Source organism: Chlamydotis macqueenii, chromosome 1 (genome assembly GCF_036417535.1).
Source record: "Chlamydotis macqueenii isolate bChlMac1 chromosome 1, bChlMac1.mat, whole genome shotgun sequence".
NCBI classification, from domain to species: Eukaryota; Metazoa; Chordata; class Aves; order Otidiformes; family Otididae; genus Chlamydotis; species Chlamydotis macqueenii.
The window spans coordinates 156,938,687-156,955,678 of NC_141556.1; the positions used below are offsets into that span (position 1 = coordinate 156,938,687).

Consider the following 16,992-nt stretch of genomic DNA (forward strand, 5'->3'; position numbering starts at 1 on the left):
GCGTTGGAATGCAGAACTGTAACAAGGTAGACAAACCCCAAAATCCTAGCCCACTTCACCCCATGAGACAGCTGTCAATGTGCATAAATATACACATACCACCTCTCTTTCGCATATACAAGATGTACGTTCGCTCAGCAGATCGCAACCAGTTACTGCCACGGGAAAAAAACACAGGTCTCTTTGAGACTTATTTAGACTGTAATCAATTCAGGACAGGAACTGCCTCTTACTTTAACCAGTTGTCAGCAAAATTAGACTCCAACCTCAACTGGGGTTTCTAGGTGCCATTGAAAAATAATAAATTATTGTACAAGAACACTAAACAAGCCCTACAGAGGACTTAAGGCTTCTGTACTTCAATATACCTGGCAGAAGAAATTAATGGGAGTTCTTCTACATCTAGAAGATATCTAACACATTACCGAGACCCGATCTACACTTTTGCAGTGAAACTCGGTAATACTAAGGAGTGATTTACAAAATACTGCTGTAAGCTGGCTGTCCAGTCTGAGAATTTGCTTAAAATAGAATGATGGAATGGTTAGGGTTGGAAGGGACCTTCAAAGGTCATCCAGTCCAACCCCCCTGCAAGAAGCAGGGACATCCCCGACTAGATCAGGTTGCTCAGAGCCCCATCCAGCCTGGCCTTGAATGTTTCCAAGGATGGGGCATCCACCACCTCTCTGGGCAACCTGTTCCAGTGTTCTACCACCCTCAGTGTAAAACATTTTTTCCTAATATTCCGTATCTTAAAATATAATAAACTTTCTCAAAAATGGTATCAAAAGCGAAAGTTTTTGCCCAGTAAACACTGTAGATGAAGTATTAGACTCTCTGCAACTCTAAGGGCCAAATCCTACCCAGTTCACCTCAGCCCCTCACCCCTTCAGAGGTGGCTAATGTTTCATGCAAAACTTAATTGTATGGACTTTGGATTTCAAACAATGAAACAATGAGAAATTAGGTAGAAATATTAAATGAGAAGACAAAAGAAGAAAGGAGGACTAAAATGTAACCTAAGAACCTAAGTATGACTGACAGCATTGAGTCCATCTTAATCCACAGGAGCTATAAATAAACTGTACAATTATTCAGAGAGACAGGTGAGGTGGGGGGAAGTCTGAGCCTAACACATTGTTTCTCTCACAGATTAATCTGACATGAGTGCTGCGACCAGTGGGTACCTCTGAACATCACTTTTGCAAACAAATTCCGTCTTTGGACGTGGTCACGTAAGTCCAAGTCCAGAAACATGACATTTACATTCAGAGCATAAACAATTATGGCACTCCAGATTTTATAAGGACTTACTGTACTGTATGATTTTCTGTGAGATTTTATTGTTTCATTAATGGTTCAACGAGTAACATCACTTTGAGCAGAAAACTTTTGAGTCAGGCATAGTGAAGGCCATAAGGAACACAAACCTAATTAAACTCGTTTTCCTTCTCTCAGCACCTAGAAGTAATCCAAGTAGTTTTCAAAACTTCCTTTTAATTTGAAGTTAAGGAAGCAACAGATAGCTGTTAAAATCATGTGCAATCTCGCCTCAGTTAGAATGCAAGTGAATGGACGTCACGTTTTGGCTTAATTTTAAAATCTCAAAATGGAAAACTTATATCAAGTCACATCTAGGCCTTTATGAGTAAGTGTGCTAAAATTATTTTTGTGAATCATTTAAAATCCCTCCTAGTTAAGTTCTGGACACAAAATGCATGACAAATACAGATAATTTATTATTTATCAAAAATTCATTAGAATATTTACAAAGCTTAAGTCATAAAAACCGTGTACACACAGTCTCTCAAGATTTTTTTCTTTAAGATTTTTTCTTTTTTTGTCCTCTCTTACTCCGTGATTTCTTTTTTCTGCCCTCAAACACAGGCTTGGCAGTCACCATGACTACATTTCCCAGTTCTTCATCTTCACCACTTGAGCTACTGCACCCCTTTTTCTCTTTATGGTCGCCCGTCTCCATTGCAGAGATATTTTTCCTCCTTTTGCTCTTGCCTAAATCTCTGCTTTCTGATTGCTCTACGGAGGAGTCACTGGAAGTTTCTGAAAGATGTAAATTCCCAACAAAACCACCTCCATATAAAGGTTCCTTTCTGGAATCTGAGTATTTTCTTCTCTTTCCACTTTGGACTTCTGTTGCCACAGCTTGATGATTTGCACAGCCTGCAGTACCTTCCCCCTTCCTTTGCTCATGCTGTTTAAGTTCAATCTCTGCAACATCAGTGGCCTCCTGAATTTCATCAGCTTCTTCTTTCTCCTTTCTCTTCAGACAAGTCACAGCTCTGCGTAGTCTCTGACTTTTAATAGCTTGTTTTTCATGCTGTGCTAGTCTGAAGAATGTATCAATTCGAAGCTGAGTCTATCAAAAATAAAGCAGAGAAACACCTTTGGATGTTTTGTGATGGGAATACAGCTGTTATCTCAGCTACACTATAAAGCATCCCAAATTAAAGCAGGACAAAGGACTAATGAAATTAATATGCAAAGAGATGTGAACAATAAGATGCATTATTATAGGCATAACTGTACTTTATTATAAATTATGCAACAAGAACTTTCACAGAAACTAAATAAGCAAACTCCAGTGAAATTTTATAAACGCTATGCTGCTGATTAGACATATGCTGCTATTTTCAACCCTAATACAGAGAATCTCTGTAGTGCTCTTAAGTATGTCCTTACAAGCGATCTGCTGTTCTTAAGTATGTCCTTACAAGCGATCTGCTTCAAGCTGTTAAAACAACAGAATGTTTACTACGCAAATGTTGTAAGTGCACTTTATATTTGCATATGAAAGCACAACAAAATGCAGTCGCTTGACTCCAGTTCATTGTGACACATGCTGCTACAACATAAAGATTTAAGAGTAGAACCAGTAGTAGTCACACGCAACAGGACTGTATTACCAACCACAGCTAGGCTGGCTGTATACACTAAGTTGGTCCTCTATATTCTCCCTAAAATTGTTTGAGAGATAGATGTTTCCAAAGGATGTTCCAGTCAACCTAAAAGTATATTGATTTAACTACGGGTTTTGGTACCTTTCACTCCTTTAAGAGAGAACCCAGAAGATCGCTTTAGACTACATATCTATCTTGCTTAAGGCAAAAGGAGAAGAGAATCTGACCTTAGGTGATCAGTTTTACAACTGACTTTCACAGTATCACAGCATGCACCACTGTTCACTTCCATTTTTTATTAAAGTTGACAGCACATTTATTTGGAAATTGGAGTAGTAGTATTAATGGGCACTTGATCAACGGTTCAGCCTGCACTCCTCCTCTAAGGATATGGATGGTACGCAATGGGCAGTCTCACTTCACCTAAGTCTTAGGGGTATTTTTATAAATAATTTTTCAAAACAGCACACTGTAAAAGTCCTAAAGGTGCTTGAGGTACCGGTAATTTCAGCTACATCCAGAATGAACAGCAACCATGACTTGAGATAGTTACTTCATAGATGTGAAACCAACAATCGAAATTACGTATTGCCTCACAGCACACCAAATCATAGAGAAACGAAGTCTGGAGAAGTAAGTTTAGCTTTAAAGTTTTAAATATATATATATATATATATATATAAAAATATATAAATAAAGACAAAAAAATACAGCCAAATCCCAGTTTCAGATGAACATATTTTAGATTAAAGCCTTGCTGTTCATTTCAAAATGCTTCTCTTACAATTTTCCAGTTACCCTCAAACTATACGTAGTTTTATACTTTACCTGCTGCAAGTTCAGCTGTTTTATCACAGGCAAAAGGATTTCATCTATCTTTGTCCTAGTCCAGCCAAAGTGATCCTGACAGAATGTGCAGAAAGTTAAGGAACTTTACAAAATGGCTATTACTAGTATTTTGTAAACACAAAAAAAAAAAGAAAATTCCTCAAACAAACAATGTCTGGAGGAAAGTTACTCCAGTTCAAAGCTCTTTCTACTACAAAACCAGAGAAAATACCCTAAGTTATTACAGCTGACTTACGTGTATGGTTCCAGTATTACACTACGTATCTTAATCACGCGGTTACATCTCTGTTAGTTACAGAGCTTTTTCTCTCATATCAACACTTCCAAAAGCATGTCACAATGAAGGCAGAACTCAATTTGGCTGTACAGTACTCCCATAAGACAAAATACCTATAAATAAACCTTATTTTTCACACTTTCAGACACTGGAAGTTTCATTTACTGCATAAAATACTTATTAGCTCTGCATGTATTGTCATCTACTTTTCAAAAATTCACTACAGCTTAAGCTGCAACAGATAAAAGAAATGGAAAATATTGCAAGAAACGCAGTGAACAACTAGGGATAAAGCGCAGACTGCATCACCATTTCTGACTACGTTTTGAAACTTATTTGTGAAAGACGGCAAAAATACATCACTAGGATGCAAATAATCCCACTTGAAGTCTAGAAACAGGCACAGCACAGTTCCAGAAGCGTAACATCACAACAACCTAGTCAGTCCAGCTACGAGACCCTCTTTGCACACAAAGTGAAGCAGCCCGCTCTCTCAGGAGGGCAGAGCAGCCCTCAGTGCCACACATGCATAGCTGCATTCCCTTCCATTCCAGAGCCGGTATCATTGTAGGGGAGTGCACGCAGATGAGGCGAGGAGCCCTCATACCGATAAGATGTTAAGAATCTGAGTCACTAACTAGCCTTATGAACTTTAATTCAAGTACTTTTAGCTAACAAGTCCTGTCATACAGTGAAAGGATATTCTCTGATCTGCTCTACATCAGGCTTCCCCCAGGTGAATGAACCCCTTGTCTCATCCACCACAGGCTTCAGGTATGCTTCTGCCACTGCTGGATTTGGGAAACCTGAAGAAAGCTGCAGCTCCCGCAGCTTCTTCTTGACTTTGGTATCGTGGGGATTAGGTCTCAATTTCTTATTCTTCTGAGCCTCATTCCACCACTCACTGAAAAACAGAAGAGAGTATTCATTTGCCTCCATAAAATATAATTTGGAATATCAAGATCCACTATGCTAATTTCAATAGCCTTAATTAGTCTCTCTGCTTCAGTTACTGCATGAGGTGAGGTAGGAAATTTCCAAATAAAAACAAGCAAAGGGACATATAATCTGAAAGAAGAAATGACAAAACATACACAGTAAACACAGCCATTGTAAGCCACAGTAGCAAACATCACCCGGAATCCTCATAAGCTGCCAGGAGCCCTAAATTCAGAAGGCCCTAAATTCAGAAGGCCCTAAATTCAGAAGGCCCTAAATTCAGCCTTACTTGGGAAGGATGTTACACATATAAAAAGCATTTTTGGGGGTTTTTTGGTTAACAAAAACAAAACAAGACAAAAGGCTTCTAACCATCCTTGCCACTGTCAATACAACTGGCTTGGCCCTCTTCAAATCTTGTTCTTCCCCACAGCCTACCTGTCTGTCTCTCTCCAGGTCATCCATTCCTCACTCATCAAGCCATCAAGTCTCTTTTTCTCCATAAGCAAGCTACAGCACCTTCTCACAAACTCAGGGAGAAACAACCTCCACTCCACCAGGGACCCAGCTCTGCAATGAACTCAGAGGCCGCTGCACAGTTCTATAGCTGTTCTACTGTCTTCATTAGTCTCACTGTAATTGCTGTAACAACATGTCACCTTATTTACCTGTCATTTAAATAGTGATATAATGAAGTCAACTTAGTCTCTTTAATGATTGTTGTGTGCTTAAGCAGCAGCAGCAGAAAAGTATATTCACTAATATTCATGTTATGGAGAGACAAAAAAAAAAAGCAAAATATGTTGAAGCATACGCAAATTTTAAGAGAGGTTCCAATCCACGTCCAGGAAATTCATTTAAAATCTCCATTGCTGTTACAAAGCCAACATTTGGGATGCCCTCAGTGTAGTCACTTCCAAGCAAGTACGCCAAGTTAATTAGCTTGCTTCGATCCAAACCTGTAAAATAAAATGCGTAAACCAAATCAAACCAGTGGATTCAGTATCTGTTCTCTTACAAATTAAAAAATAATATATTATCTGAAAGGCAAAAAAAACCCGAAAGGAACACAAAGGCATTAACTCTATAAAATTACATTTAATTCAACATCAGAATTTGCTACATTATATTCTGGAGCAGTGTCAACATGCTACTGCTACCTCTCAAGCACCAGTAGTTGTGCTAAACTGTGCTATCTTGGCAGATACATCTTGCCAAAGTTAAAATGTTACAACGTAAAGACCATTGGGAAATTCTGGGTTTCCAAGAGCTAAGAGATACTATTTTATATATATTTCTCCAGTGACTGTCCTGTTTTCATCTAATGCCGACATGAATTTAATAGCTCCCGAATCAGAAATAAAAACATTCAAGTCCTCAGTTTTGAATGCTAGTCCATAATATCAATGCCTCTGCTTCTTAAAAGTGTTCCCAAACTGGAAGCCATTTGCTCTGTGCTAGTGCAGTTACCAAGTAGACCAAGAGCCTGCAAAACAGCTAGAAAGAAAGAACAGCTTAGCTGGCCACTTCTACTAGGTGTGCTACAAGATCTGAGACAAGAGACTGATTTTCAGTGAGTAGCCTCAGGAGTTTAGGATTTAAAAAATAATAATGATGATAATAAAATTCAGTGGAGAAAAGGGAGTATGTGTGCCAAAGCACACAAAGCAAGACCATCAGTACGCCAGTCAGGATATCCATCAACTGTCAGGAAAGAAGAATTGTCCAATGCATGGAAAAGGAGTGGAAGTACAAGACGGCAGAGGAATGTGACACGAAGACCGATGGTGACTGTTTTTCCCCAATAAAAAAAATAAATAAAGGCTCTGCTTTATTACATTAATAACAGCTAAAAATCACTCACATGCTTTTACCAGCAATCCTTTCCAAGTAAGCTACAGTAGCATACCTAAGTAGGTATAAGTAGGGGAAAAATAATTTCATTCAGAAAGAAACCAAAGACATATTTTTTGCCACATTAAAATGTTGTGAAATTTTACATGCTGAACCCATTAAAGTATTTCCAATTCTGTAGCTTCTCTCAACTTTGACAATGTCAAAACTGACTCTGAGTTCTGCTTAAACAAGGCACAGGAAAGTTAAAATTGGCTCATATTTCTCTTAACACACTATGTTGACATTGAAGTTTAATAGTTCAACATAATCAGCAACGATTTGATTAGACTGCTACAAGAGCAACAGGAAAGAATAAAAAAAGCTGTCAGTATTAACTAAATTAAAAACCTTTTACAGATTATATACATATGCTGGATTGTCTTCTAATACATTATGTATCACTATGTCCAGAATTAACTTCCAGAAGACTATAAATCTCACAACATCAGAATATAATTTTCCAACCATGTCAGAAAAGTCACGCTGACATTTACCCAGAAACAGGTACCGTGGTTCACACCTCCGGCTTTGGTGATCATCCCGCTAACTCAGTGTATTAAATGCAAGTGCAAATAAGAGCTGCGAATTCAGAGGGATCACCTGGCAGTAAAAACAGCAACCCCACTGAATGTCTTTAGAGACCCTCCAAAGAACAGGCATCGCAATAACAGATACACAAAATTCTGTAGGAAATACAACTTCAAAAAGACATAGGGCAGCACTGTCTCATTAAAGACCGTATCTAACAAATCAATACCGGAGGCTTACCCAGCTGGTTTTGAAAATCAACATACTGGTAATACTCCACATATTTGTTTTGACTGAAGAAATTTTTATAAACATGTCGTGCACCAAATAACCAAACATCGCTATCATCGGTGATTGTCCCAGAGGTCTGATCAGTAAGGTCCAGGATGGCACACTGTGCCTCTGCCTCCATCGGAGCTTCAATATATGGAATGCCAAACAGACGGAGAAGCTCCTGTAGGAAGGAGAGAAATCACTTTGTACTTCATCTGAAAAATGAACTTCTATTATACTTCTGCTTGACTTGGAACCTCTATATTCACACTTAGGAGGTATTTGATATTTCATAGCAAATCTTAATTTCCACTAAAAAGCATCAAGCATAGTTAAGGGGGAAATCCCACTTGTTCATCTCAGGCAGTTAGTGCCACATAAGTCAAGCACTACTTGATCACATTACTACTACATAGTTTGAGAATCTGCTGTCTCAATGAAACAAGCACTTTAGTACTGTGCTTTCCATAACCGCTACTTTAACATGGAGAAAAGTCCACACATCACAATGATGCGGGCTCCATGCAATAAAGATGTAGGTTAAAAACAAACAAACCAAAACAAACAAAAAATTCAGTCATCACTTTAGCTCAGAAAATAGTATGAAAGCATACGAGAAACATTCATATTAAGGAGGGAACAGTGAGCAGACTAGTCACCCTTTGGACAGTGTTTTGATATACATGCATTTTGATGCATTTTACACAATTTGCTTTTATGGAATACATTATTTAACCTTAGTTAAATATCCTCTACCTATAACTATGCAAGTTACTAACAGCTTTCAAGAAAATGTTTGACTGGGGTGGAGGGGGGGAACCACATCCTCCTCTATCAAATCAAAATGATTCAAGAAATACTACCTGGCTTTCTAAGAACATCTGTCCTGTTACAGAAGCAGCAACACGTTCCTGCTGCTGTTTTTGAGTCTGAAGTATATTCTGCTCAGCAGAAAGGTCATTTTCTAATTCTTCTAGTTCTTCCTGCAAAATAAACCAAGACTTTAATCATTTCAACAATTCAGGTATACTTACTTAAGTAAAGCACTAAGTCTCCAACTACAATTATTCTAGTAGTATATGCTCTATTAATTCATGCTTGAAAGTTGTCATAGCTTTCCTAATGCAGTAAATTATAAGACCAGAGACAGGTCTATTCATCAGAGTGCTAAAACCTTAACGTTTCCTTCTGATTCCAGAGAGGTTATGGTTCACCAACATCTTTAAAGAAAAATCAGTTCCTACAGAACTAAATGCACATATGAGAAAGCAACGAAATAGTAATCAGCTGTTCAATAATTTTCCTTAAAAACTACTTGGTGACACAGCACCTCATTACTAGCTCAAATCAAGTAACAAGGAGTTACCAAACTGATGTCTTGCCACTCATCTGCTGCATCTTTACTATCATCTTCTCTTTCCACATTCTGATCGTTTGCCAGCTGCACTTCATCAGACTCCTTCAGCAAGTCCTGTGTGACAGTATCATGACTGTCTGTCTCCGTTTCTGGAAGTGCTGTTTCATCACCCAGTTTTTCATCGTATTTAGTAGGAAACTCAGCCTCATTACTGATTTCAGTATCCACTTCAATAAAGCTTCCTATTAAAGAAAAAGAAAGATTTCAACTTCCTGCTGCTTGTTTAAAAAGAGGTATTTGTAAGCAGTTCTAACTTGAGCTGTGTTGGTTGTTTGGGGCTTGTTTTTCTTTTTTTTCTATAGGCTGTAAATAGATACAAGGATTCTAAAATCACAGAAACCAAGTGGTTGACCATTAATACACCAGTTAAGTCCAATGTACACAACAGCATGCCTTCCTAAATCTCTGAATTGTATACTCAGGTTTCAATGATAAAACATAACACCAAGGGGAAAAATATAGATCAGATTTTCTTCCAACCTCCTACATATGTAGGAATAGACCTATTTTAAAGCATTTCTTGCTAGGAGAAAAGGCTAATTTCAACTCATTACAAGTACAATAAGGTTCTACTTTCTTATCTTTTTACACAGTTAAAAAGCACATACCATCAGAATCACTATCTTCAGACTGTGAAATCCCTTCTCTTTCCTCCTCAGGACCTTTTGCTTCTGGAAAAAATCCAATATCCTTTTGTACATCAGATACATTCTTTTCTGTTGGCAAAATTTCTTCCTCAATATTTTCTGAAATTTTCAAGTTTTCCTCATTTTTAGAAAAGTCTGTTGTTTCAGCATGAATCAAAGCCTCTATACTAGTTTGTACAGGGGAACAGCTTGGCTCCTGCGTGCACAAGTTCGTGTCCTTATCTCCCACAGAATTTAAGTCCATTTTGGAATAATTTTCTTCTTTGTCTACATCTTCTTTGCCTTTTCTAGTACTGTCAATAAAAGAATAATTTTCAGTTCTGGATATACTAGTGTCCTTGGGTGCAATATGACTTCTTTCCAACTCCTGACTCTTTTGGTCACGTTCGGTGTCTTGCATAACCACTTGGTTTGACAAATTAATTGTAGCTATAGGTATTTTTTTTCCTACAACTTCAGGACTCTGATCTTCCTCATCTGAGCTACTAAGCAGAAAATCCTTCACTTCCGATCTTTCTGGTAGCACTCCATCAGTTGTAGCAGTAATAATTTCCTCCCTTTTATCATCATCACTCAGAGCTTGCCTAATTGCCCGTAGTGTTCTGGGAGACACACTGCCTTTCTCTGTTACAGATTGGTCCACATCCACTTGTCCCCTATCTTCACCCCCCAGTTCTTCTTCTGAGCTGCTTTCTACCATAGCTGCCTGGATAGCAAGTAAAGTCCGAGGAGAGGGTGGGGCTGTCACCACACTGTTATCTTTCTCTGCCTGCAACTTGTCAGAGGCAACTAGCTTTGCATTAGCAGGAGATTCATTGATTTTATTTGATTTAGTAAATTCAAGCATTTTTGATGAGGGACCTGCAGTAGTTTCCAAGTCTCTACTTGTAGCTTCTTTTGCTTGAATACCTGAAAAAGTTTTTTGTTGATTAATTTTTTTTTTGTAAAAAACTGCTCTATATTAACATTCCATTTTACATAATGAACATCATTATGTAAAGACTAATAAACCAGTTTTCTACACATTTACAGACCACAGTTAATTATGTCTAACAGTAATGCACATTTCATACAAAGTATTGGCCACATGCACCTGTAAACAACATTCAGGTTTTTCTTAAAACTGACGGCTGCAGATTGCACACACCAAACAAGAGATTTTACAAAATTAAGACCTGACATACCCTTTATTAGGATATAGTGAGAAGTATCTTCAGAGACTACCCTCCTAGATTCCACTTCTTTCACAAAACCACCTTCATTTTCATATTGTGTTTGGATTTCACCCGAGTGCTGTTGATTCAATTCTTTTTCTACATTTTCTATGCACCGATTGAGGTTGCTTTTCTTAAGCAAACCCCTAAGCTGGTACTGGGAAAAGTCATTGGACTCCTTAAAAACAAAACAAAACAAAAACCAAAACAAACAATCAAGTCAATTTAAATAAAATACCACTAGCTGCACCTTTTAAGCAAGTTCATTTACCACGCTCTGGAGAGCCTTTTAAAAGTTTCCTTTAAGCAGGTAACATTTTTCTTTCACCGACTACAATAGCAACACTAGCCTGGTAACACACAACAATTCTAAAAGGTACCATTAAGCAGTTCTGAATACTGGCTAAACAAGACAAGGTCAATGATGCGGCCAACAAAACTCAGCTGGCTAATGGAGCTGGTCCCCAGCTTATAAGCAATGCAATTGTAACAGAATCCACACATGGATTGTTTTAAGATGACAGTTCTTAGCTTACACTTGGGCACAAGCTACCATTTGATCTGACAGACATTGTACATTTAAATTCTAACTATGATCTGAAAAGCTATTGTAGAAGCGGTACGATAGGAATCCCCCAATTGTCTCTGAATGACTTCAGTAACACAACTGCCTAAGCTCCAAAAGCCTTTTCCCAGCTGCCAGCTCCCCTAACAACCTGAGGGTCTGGAATCCAAGCTGCGTTCATTCTGCCTGCTTTATCCACACCAGTAGTATGTTCTTGCAATTAAAAGCTCGGTTATAATGCTGACGAGGCATGAGACACAGCAATATTTTTTCCATTCTTGCCAAAATGAATTAGCTCTGACAATTTTAGTGGAAACCAAGAGATCGGGCTCTGAATAGAAACATAGAAAGACTCTGTTAAGAGTCATCATCTCCTTCAGTTTTTTCCCCCCTTAACCTAACATCTCTTATTAAATAGGCCTGAGGGCAAAGCCTTCCAGATGCGATACTCTTATGTAGCCTTCATCTGCATTAATGGCAAGAGTTCCATCCTGATGGCATGAAAACTATTTTAAATATTACCTCCGGCATTGCTTCAAATAACGTTCTTTTTCGCTTTGTAAATTCTTTCATATCAGTCAAGATCTCATGTTTTACTTCTGGAGGCAGCTTGTTGAAATCTTCTGATTCAATATCTATAGAATGAGGATTTTCACATAACTCTTCCTATAAAAATGGAAATCAACATTAACACGTATTTATATTACAGCACAGCAAGAACAATAAAATACTTAGAACATAATTCCAAACAACAACAAAACAAACCACAAAATCTTTGTTGCTACTTCCTATACCGTGAAGAAAACAGCTAAGGAAAAAAAAGGTAACTACTATCTAATAAAATAATGTAAATTACATAATTATTGATGTACACTATTCAGAGAAATTTGGTTTTATTATCTTTACACAAAGGTACCTACTATAAATCACAGAAGCAGGTATTATAGCCTCAGCTAGTCTGATTTTATTCTTCCAAATAGGCTCTCCTTCTGAATGTGAACTAATTCAATGACAAACAGTATTTACAAGAGATTTTTTCCTCTTTTTTTTCCTTACTTTGATGAAAACAGAGATAATTTTATTACTATGTCTTCTTCTTAGGTTATACATTTCTTTTCTCCTCTTCCCATGTGATCAGCACATCAGAAGGGATCAATTCATATTTGCAGAAGTATGGGAATTCTGTTAAATATGCTGTCTTCTATGTGCATACACATGTGCATACATTTCACTTACATCATTTCAAAATCAATTGCTTCTCCACCCGTCCAGAGAAAGTAGTCAAAACAAACAAACAAACAAAGATACCATAAGAAATTCCTATTCTGCTGTATTCTAGTGGAGAAAAGTACATTTGTATTTCGTCATTAGTAGGAATTCATAGAGTGTGGGTATTTCTCGAGCCAGTCCGACGGCATCAGTGAACAGAGACTGACCTTGGGAGAAGGATACAATCATGCTCGTTGGAAGGAAGCCATGGGAATAAGAAGGAAAGCTTTAAGATATGGAACACTGTTAGCAGAATTTATGGTTTGTTTCAACAGATGTTCACAGAAAGACTGGTCACTGGCCTTATAGATAAGAAAGTTGCTAAAGTCGCTGTGTCTGTAACAGTAGAAGAATGCTGCAGTGGAAAATTACTAAGAAGTATTGAAACTTAGTTTTGCTAAGCAATCATGAATATGTATAGCATATAATCAGCGATTTTATTGGGTAAGCTTAAGCATGACATAACTATTGATTGGACAAGAATGAAATGAGGAAGTTAATGCTTAAGAAGAGAAACGTATAAAAACCCACTTGTAAAAATAAACTTGGTCTCGCTTACTCCACAAGTTGAGTCCGTGTGTCAATACGCCACAATAGAGTACTTAAAATGAACTTGTTTCCTTGGTAAGTAATGCTATAATAAGATCTATACCTCCAAACACTTTTTTTTTTAACCTTTTTGTTTCTCTTTTAGGCATAGCAGATGAGGATTGTTCACAGTAACAGGGCAATTAGGATGCACCTACCTGCAACATCTTTTTCTGAGTCATTCTCGCTTCCCATTCTTTTTCTTCCTCCTCCTCCGAGCTAAAAATCACAAAGAGAAAAAAAAAAAAAAAATATATTTTTACCTAGGAAAATAAAGTTCCTATTTTAAGCAAAAGGACTTTAGTAACTTCTTCACTGCTAAGTACAAAAATTCACACACAACAAATTATGCACATAAATATATGGATATAAATACAAACACACACACATAAAAATACATATACAAGTCAAAAAGATATGAACAGAAAGCAAGAAGGCAGACTTACCTCAGTTAAAACCAGACTGAGACAACTGTTGCTGTTTAAATCATTACCTGATTCTTATTTGGTCAGCATTTAAGTTACATATAATTTTATATAAGATGTGCAAAGAGTAATCAAATGGATAGCTCCAATTTCCCACTGACTGTTACTTCAGTAGATGTCAGAAGTTTGAGAAGTACATACAAAGCCTACTTCTGCTGAACACGGCTACGCTACTGAATGAGGGGACACAAACCAGAATCAAGGAGCCACACACCAGCTACCCAAGCTTGAAAAATCCGTTCCATTTAGTCATATAGATACGGCCACAGAGATTGTGGTAGCACTTTCACCCTCGAACATGAAGCCAGTGCAGAAATTTAATCTGTGGGCTGAAAGCTTCTTCCGTTACTTTCCCATAAATAACTAGAAGGCTTCCATATCCAGAGCTATAAACCAAACTCTCCAAAAAGAAACTGAAAGAAAATATAAAATTAAAGAAATATACTTTACATATTAGAGTCCCATGGGTCAAAGGCCTTCCAGCAACATCACAAAACCTGGTTTATACTTTTATTGGAGTTTATTATAGCCATTTAAGCAACTTTTCTTAAGTCAACCTACCTGTTCTTCTCTTCATCCTCTAAAGAAGGCAATAAATACATATCATCAATTTCTTCTCTTCGAACTTGTGTAATACTGGGCAAAGCTTCATTGCTTAGGGAAAGAAAAAAATATATATATATCAGCAATTACTAGCTACATAAAAACCTACCTGCCACTTAGAAACAAGGGGAAAATACTTTTTATTCTTGCCTTTTGCCTGTAAGTGCAGTTTTGATAACTTGTCTCTTCAAAAATGTTTTCAAGAGTTTTTCCGTAGTTTTCTTCGAATCACTGATGGCAACTTCCTTTCTTTGTCTTCGCTTAGCCTGTCAAAATAAGATTGACATCAATGAGATTTTGCTAGATGCTGAAGATACATATCCAGTGAACTACTGTTATAATTTTGTATGCTGAGCCTAAGAGCAACTCCTAAATCATCCCACATCAATGGTAGCATGGCCTTCAGGTCCTCTAAATCTCTCTATGCCGGTTTCCTCTGTGGGGCCCGGGAACTGTTTTCAGCTTCTGGGTGCAAACGCTTGTAAGCATTGCACTCAGGTCCATTCTGGAGCAAGACTCAGGCTTATGCCATCATCTGCCCCTCTGTAATCTGGTTTCTAAAGAGATCAAACACGAATATATCAAAAGGGAGGTGCTGCATGCTCCAACAGCTAACCAAGACCGGGATTGCAAAGATCACCTGCACAGCAGTGCACTTCAAGCCCTCCATCCTCATGGCTCAGAATCACAAGCAGAATAAGAAGGAAACTGAAAATGGCGACTTAGTATCAGCAGACATACATCCTATTTTGCATTGCAATGATTCAGCAAAGCTACTTACCAAGGTCTGTCTCTTCAGAAGCGGTGCCTCTCCATCAAAAACAAAGACAGGCCGAATTCGGAAAAACAGTAACTTGCAGAGTCGATGAAATAGAGTGAGGAGGTGAGCATTTTGTATGGAATTACCACGGTGATCTCTGGCTCCCTTTATTGCTTGGTTCAACCAAATACTAATATCTTAAAGAACCGTTAAGAGGAAAAAATGTGCTGTCTTACATATATACTATATCAATAATTTCTATAAAGTGCACACATTTGACTGAGTGGCTCTTGCCCACTGTTCCAGGCTTGGTTTACTGAAGCCAAGGTTATCCAAATACTTGTGAACTTTGGAGAATAAATTCTTGCCCCTGTGGCCCTGGACAAAAAGCAGAGTTGAAACAACTGTGCAGCAAGCAGAATTTTTTTTTAAAAGCTAAACATAATAGATCACATAGAAACAGTTAAAATAATCTCCCTCACAAACCTGGTTCCTCAACTTTGCTTTTAAAGGATACCAACTGCAAGAATTTTTCCTTCTAGCGTTTCTGGGTTTATAGGTCTCCCGGCGCACTCGAGCAGTTTCCAAAGTCCTTGAACTCCCATCGTCCTTTCTCAGCAGCTTTGAGAAAGAAGACTCTACAAGGAACAACCCGACGATTAGACAACCTACGTATGCTTTGTTCATGAGGAGGCATTATTTCTGCAAACAGAAACAGGGAGGGGAGAGAAGGGAGGGGGAGGGAGGGGAGGCCGCCTGGCCGCGGCGGGGCAGGGGGCGGGGCAGGGGCAGGGGCAGGGGCAGGGGCAGGGGCAGGGGCAGGGGCAGGGGCAGGGGCAGGGGCAGGCGGGGTGTCCGTCGGAGCGGGGCTCACCTGCGGCGGCGGGCGGTGGGCGCTCGGCGGGCGGAGCCCGGAGCGGAGACCCGGCCCAGCCCCGCGAGGCCCAGGACGCCCCTCGCAAGCACCGCTTCCGGCCTCCTCGCGCAGCACGCGCATGCGCCCACCTGGCACGGCACCGCCCCGCTGCCCGCCGGGAAGCGCAGTCCGCGGGGCGGAGCCGGGCGCCATGGCGCAGGCGGGTGTAGGCTTTGGCTTGGCGAGGAGCCGCTGCCCCATGGGCCTGCGGGGTGGGAGGGCCGCGCACCGCTCGCCTCTCACACGCCCCGGCGTTATCCCCTGTGGCTCCAGCCGCCGGGGGCCTGCGAGGCCCTTTCCGAGGGACCCCCGGGGCCGCAGCCGCCCTCCCTGGCTGCACCCTGTTTCTCCCAGCCGGGAATCCCCAGGGAAGGTTGCAGGCAGCCCTCGCTAGGTCCCAGCGGCAGGCACCCCAGGATACGCATCTTCCTTCTCTCGCTAATGCTGGAAGAATTAAAGATGCCACCTCCTTTATGATTAAGCGTGACAATCTCCAAAGGAAGAGCAAAAAAAAAAAAGTGATTTTACAAATAAAGTCACTAGCAGCAGGCTAGTAGGGAGAGCTGACTCCCTGTTCCTCAGTGCAACTTACCATTATTAAACAGAACTTACATAACCATTTAAGCTTGAAATACCTTAGAGAACACAGTCCTCAGCCCAAATCCAAGGTTGCAAAAATAAAGTCTGGCCATAGTTCATCTGGAAAATACCTACTTTTAAATAGGTACTATTTAAATAGGTAATACTTTTAAAACGCTATGAGTTTTGTTCAGTCATCAGCCTGCAGACGGGGGGAACTTAAATGTCAGCGGTGAAGGCACAGAGGCTGCACAGGCTTATGAGCAAAG

General features: G+C 39.4%; 1 protein-coding gene across 2 annotated transcripts; it reads right to left on the reverse strand.

Annotated features, from left to right (window-relative positions):
• Window positions 1-1,717: 1,717 nt before the first annotated feature.
• On the reverse strand, window positions 1,718-15,890 carry ERCC5 (ERCC excision repair 5, endonuclease). 2 transcript variants are annotated; one of them, XM_086770773.1, is made up of 15 exons: window positions 15,746-15,890; window positions 15,250-15,425; window positions 14,619-14,734; window positions 14,427-14,519; window positions 13,539-13,599; window positions 12,046-12,189; window positions 10,929-11,136; window positions 9,706-10,653; window positions 9,047-9,279; window positions 8,541-8,663; window positions 7,648-7,858; window positions 5,798-5,942; window positions 4,746-4,948; window positions 3,747-3,829; window positions 1,718-2,377 (listed from the first exon to the last, which is right to left on the reverse strand). In XM_086770773.1, the coding sequence occupies exons 1-15, from the start codon at window positions 15,831-15,833 to the stop codon at window positions 1,823-1,825; spliced, it is 3,387 nt and encodes a 1,128-aa protein (XP_086626899.1). In that variant the 5' UTR covers window positions 15,834-15,890; the 3' UTR covers window positions 1,718-1,822. The 2 variants fall into 2 exon arrangements, with proteins under 2 accessions (XP_086626899.1, XP_086626910.1); XM_086770784.1 differs by lacking the exons at window positions 13,539-13,599; window positions 14,427-14,519; window positions 14,619-14,734; window positions 15,250-15,425; window positions 15,746-15,890 and adding an exon at window positions 12,580-12,769.
• Between the last annotated feature and the right edge of the window lie 1,102 nt (window positions 15,891-16,992).

Bases quoted from the DNA above. Each gene is read 5' to 3' on its own strand.
- ERCC5 (XM_086770773.1), bottom strand. From the start codon at position 15,833: ATGGGAGTTCAAGGACTTTGGAAACTGCTCGAGTGCGCCGGGAGACCT. The intron at 7,859-8,540 runs GTATTTCTTGAA...TTCCTACAGGAG, and splicing joins TGTTCTTAGAAAGCCAGGTA to CTTCTCCGTCTGTTTGGCAT. The intron at 3,830-4,745 runs ATCCTTTCACTG...CTTTCTGCACAT, and splicing joins TGTAGAGCAGATCAGAGAAT to TCTGTCAGGATCACTTTGGC.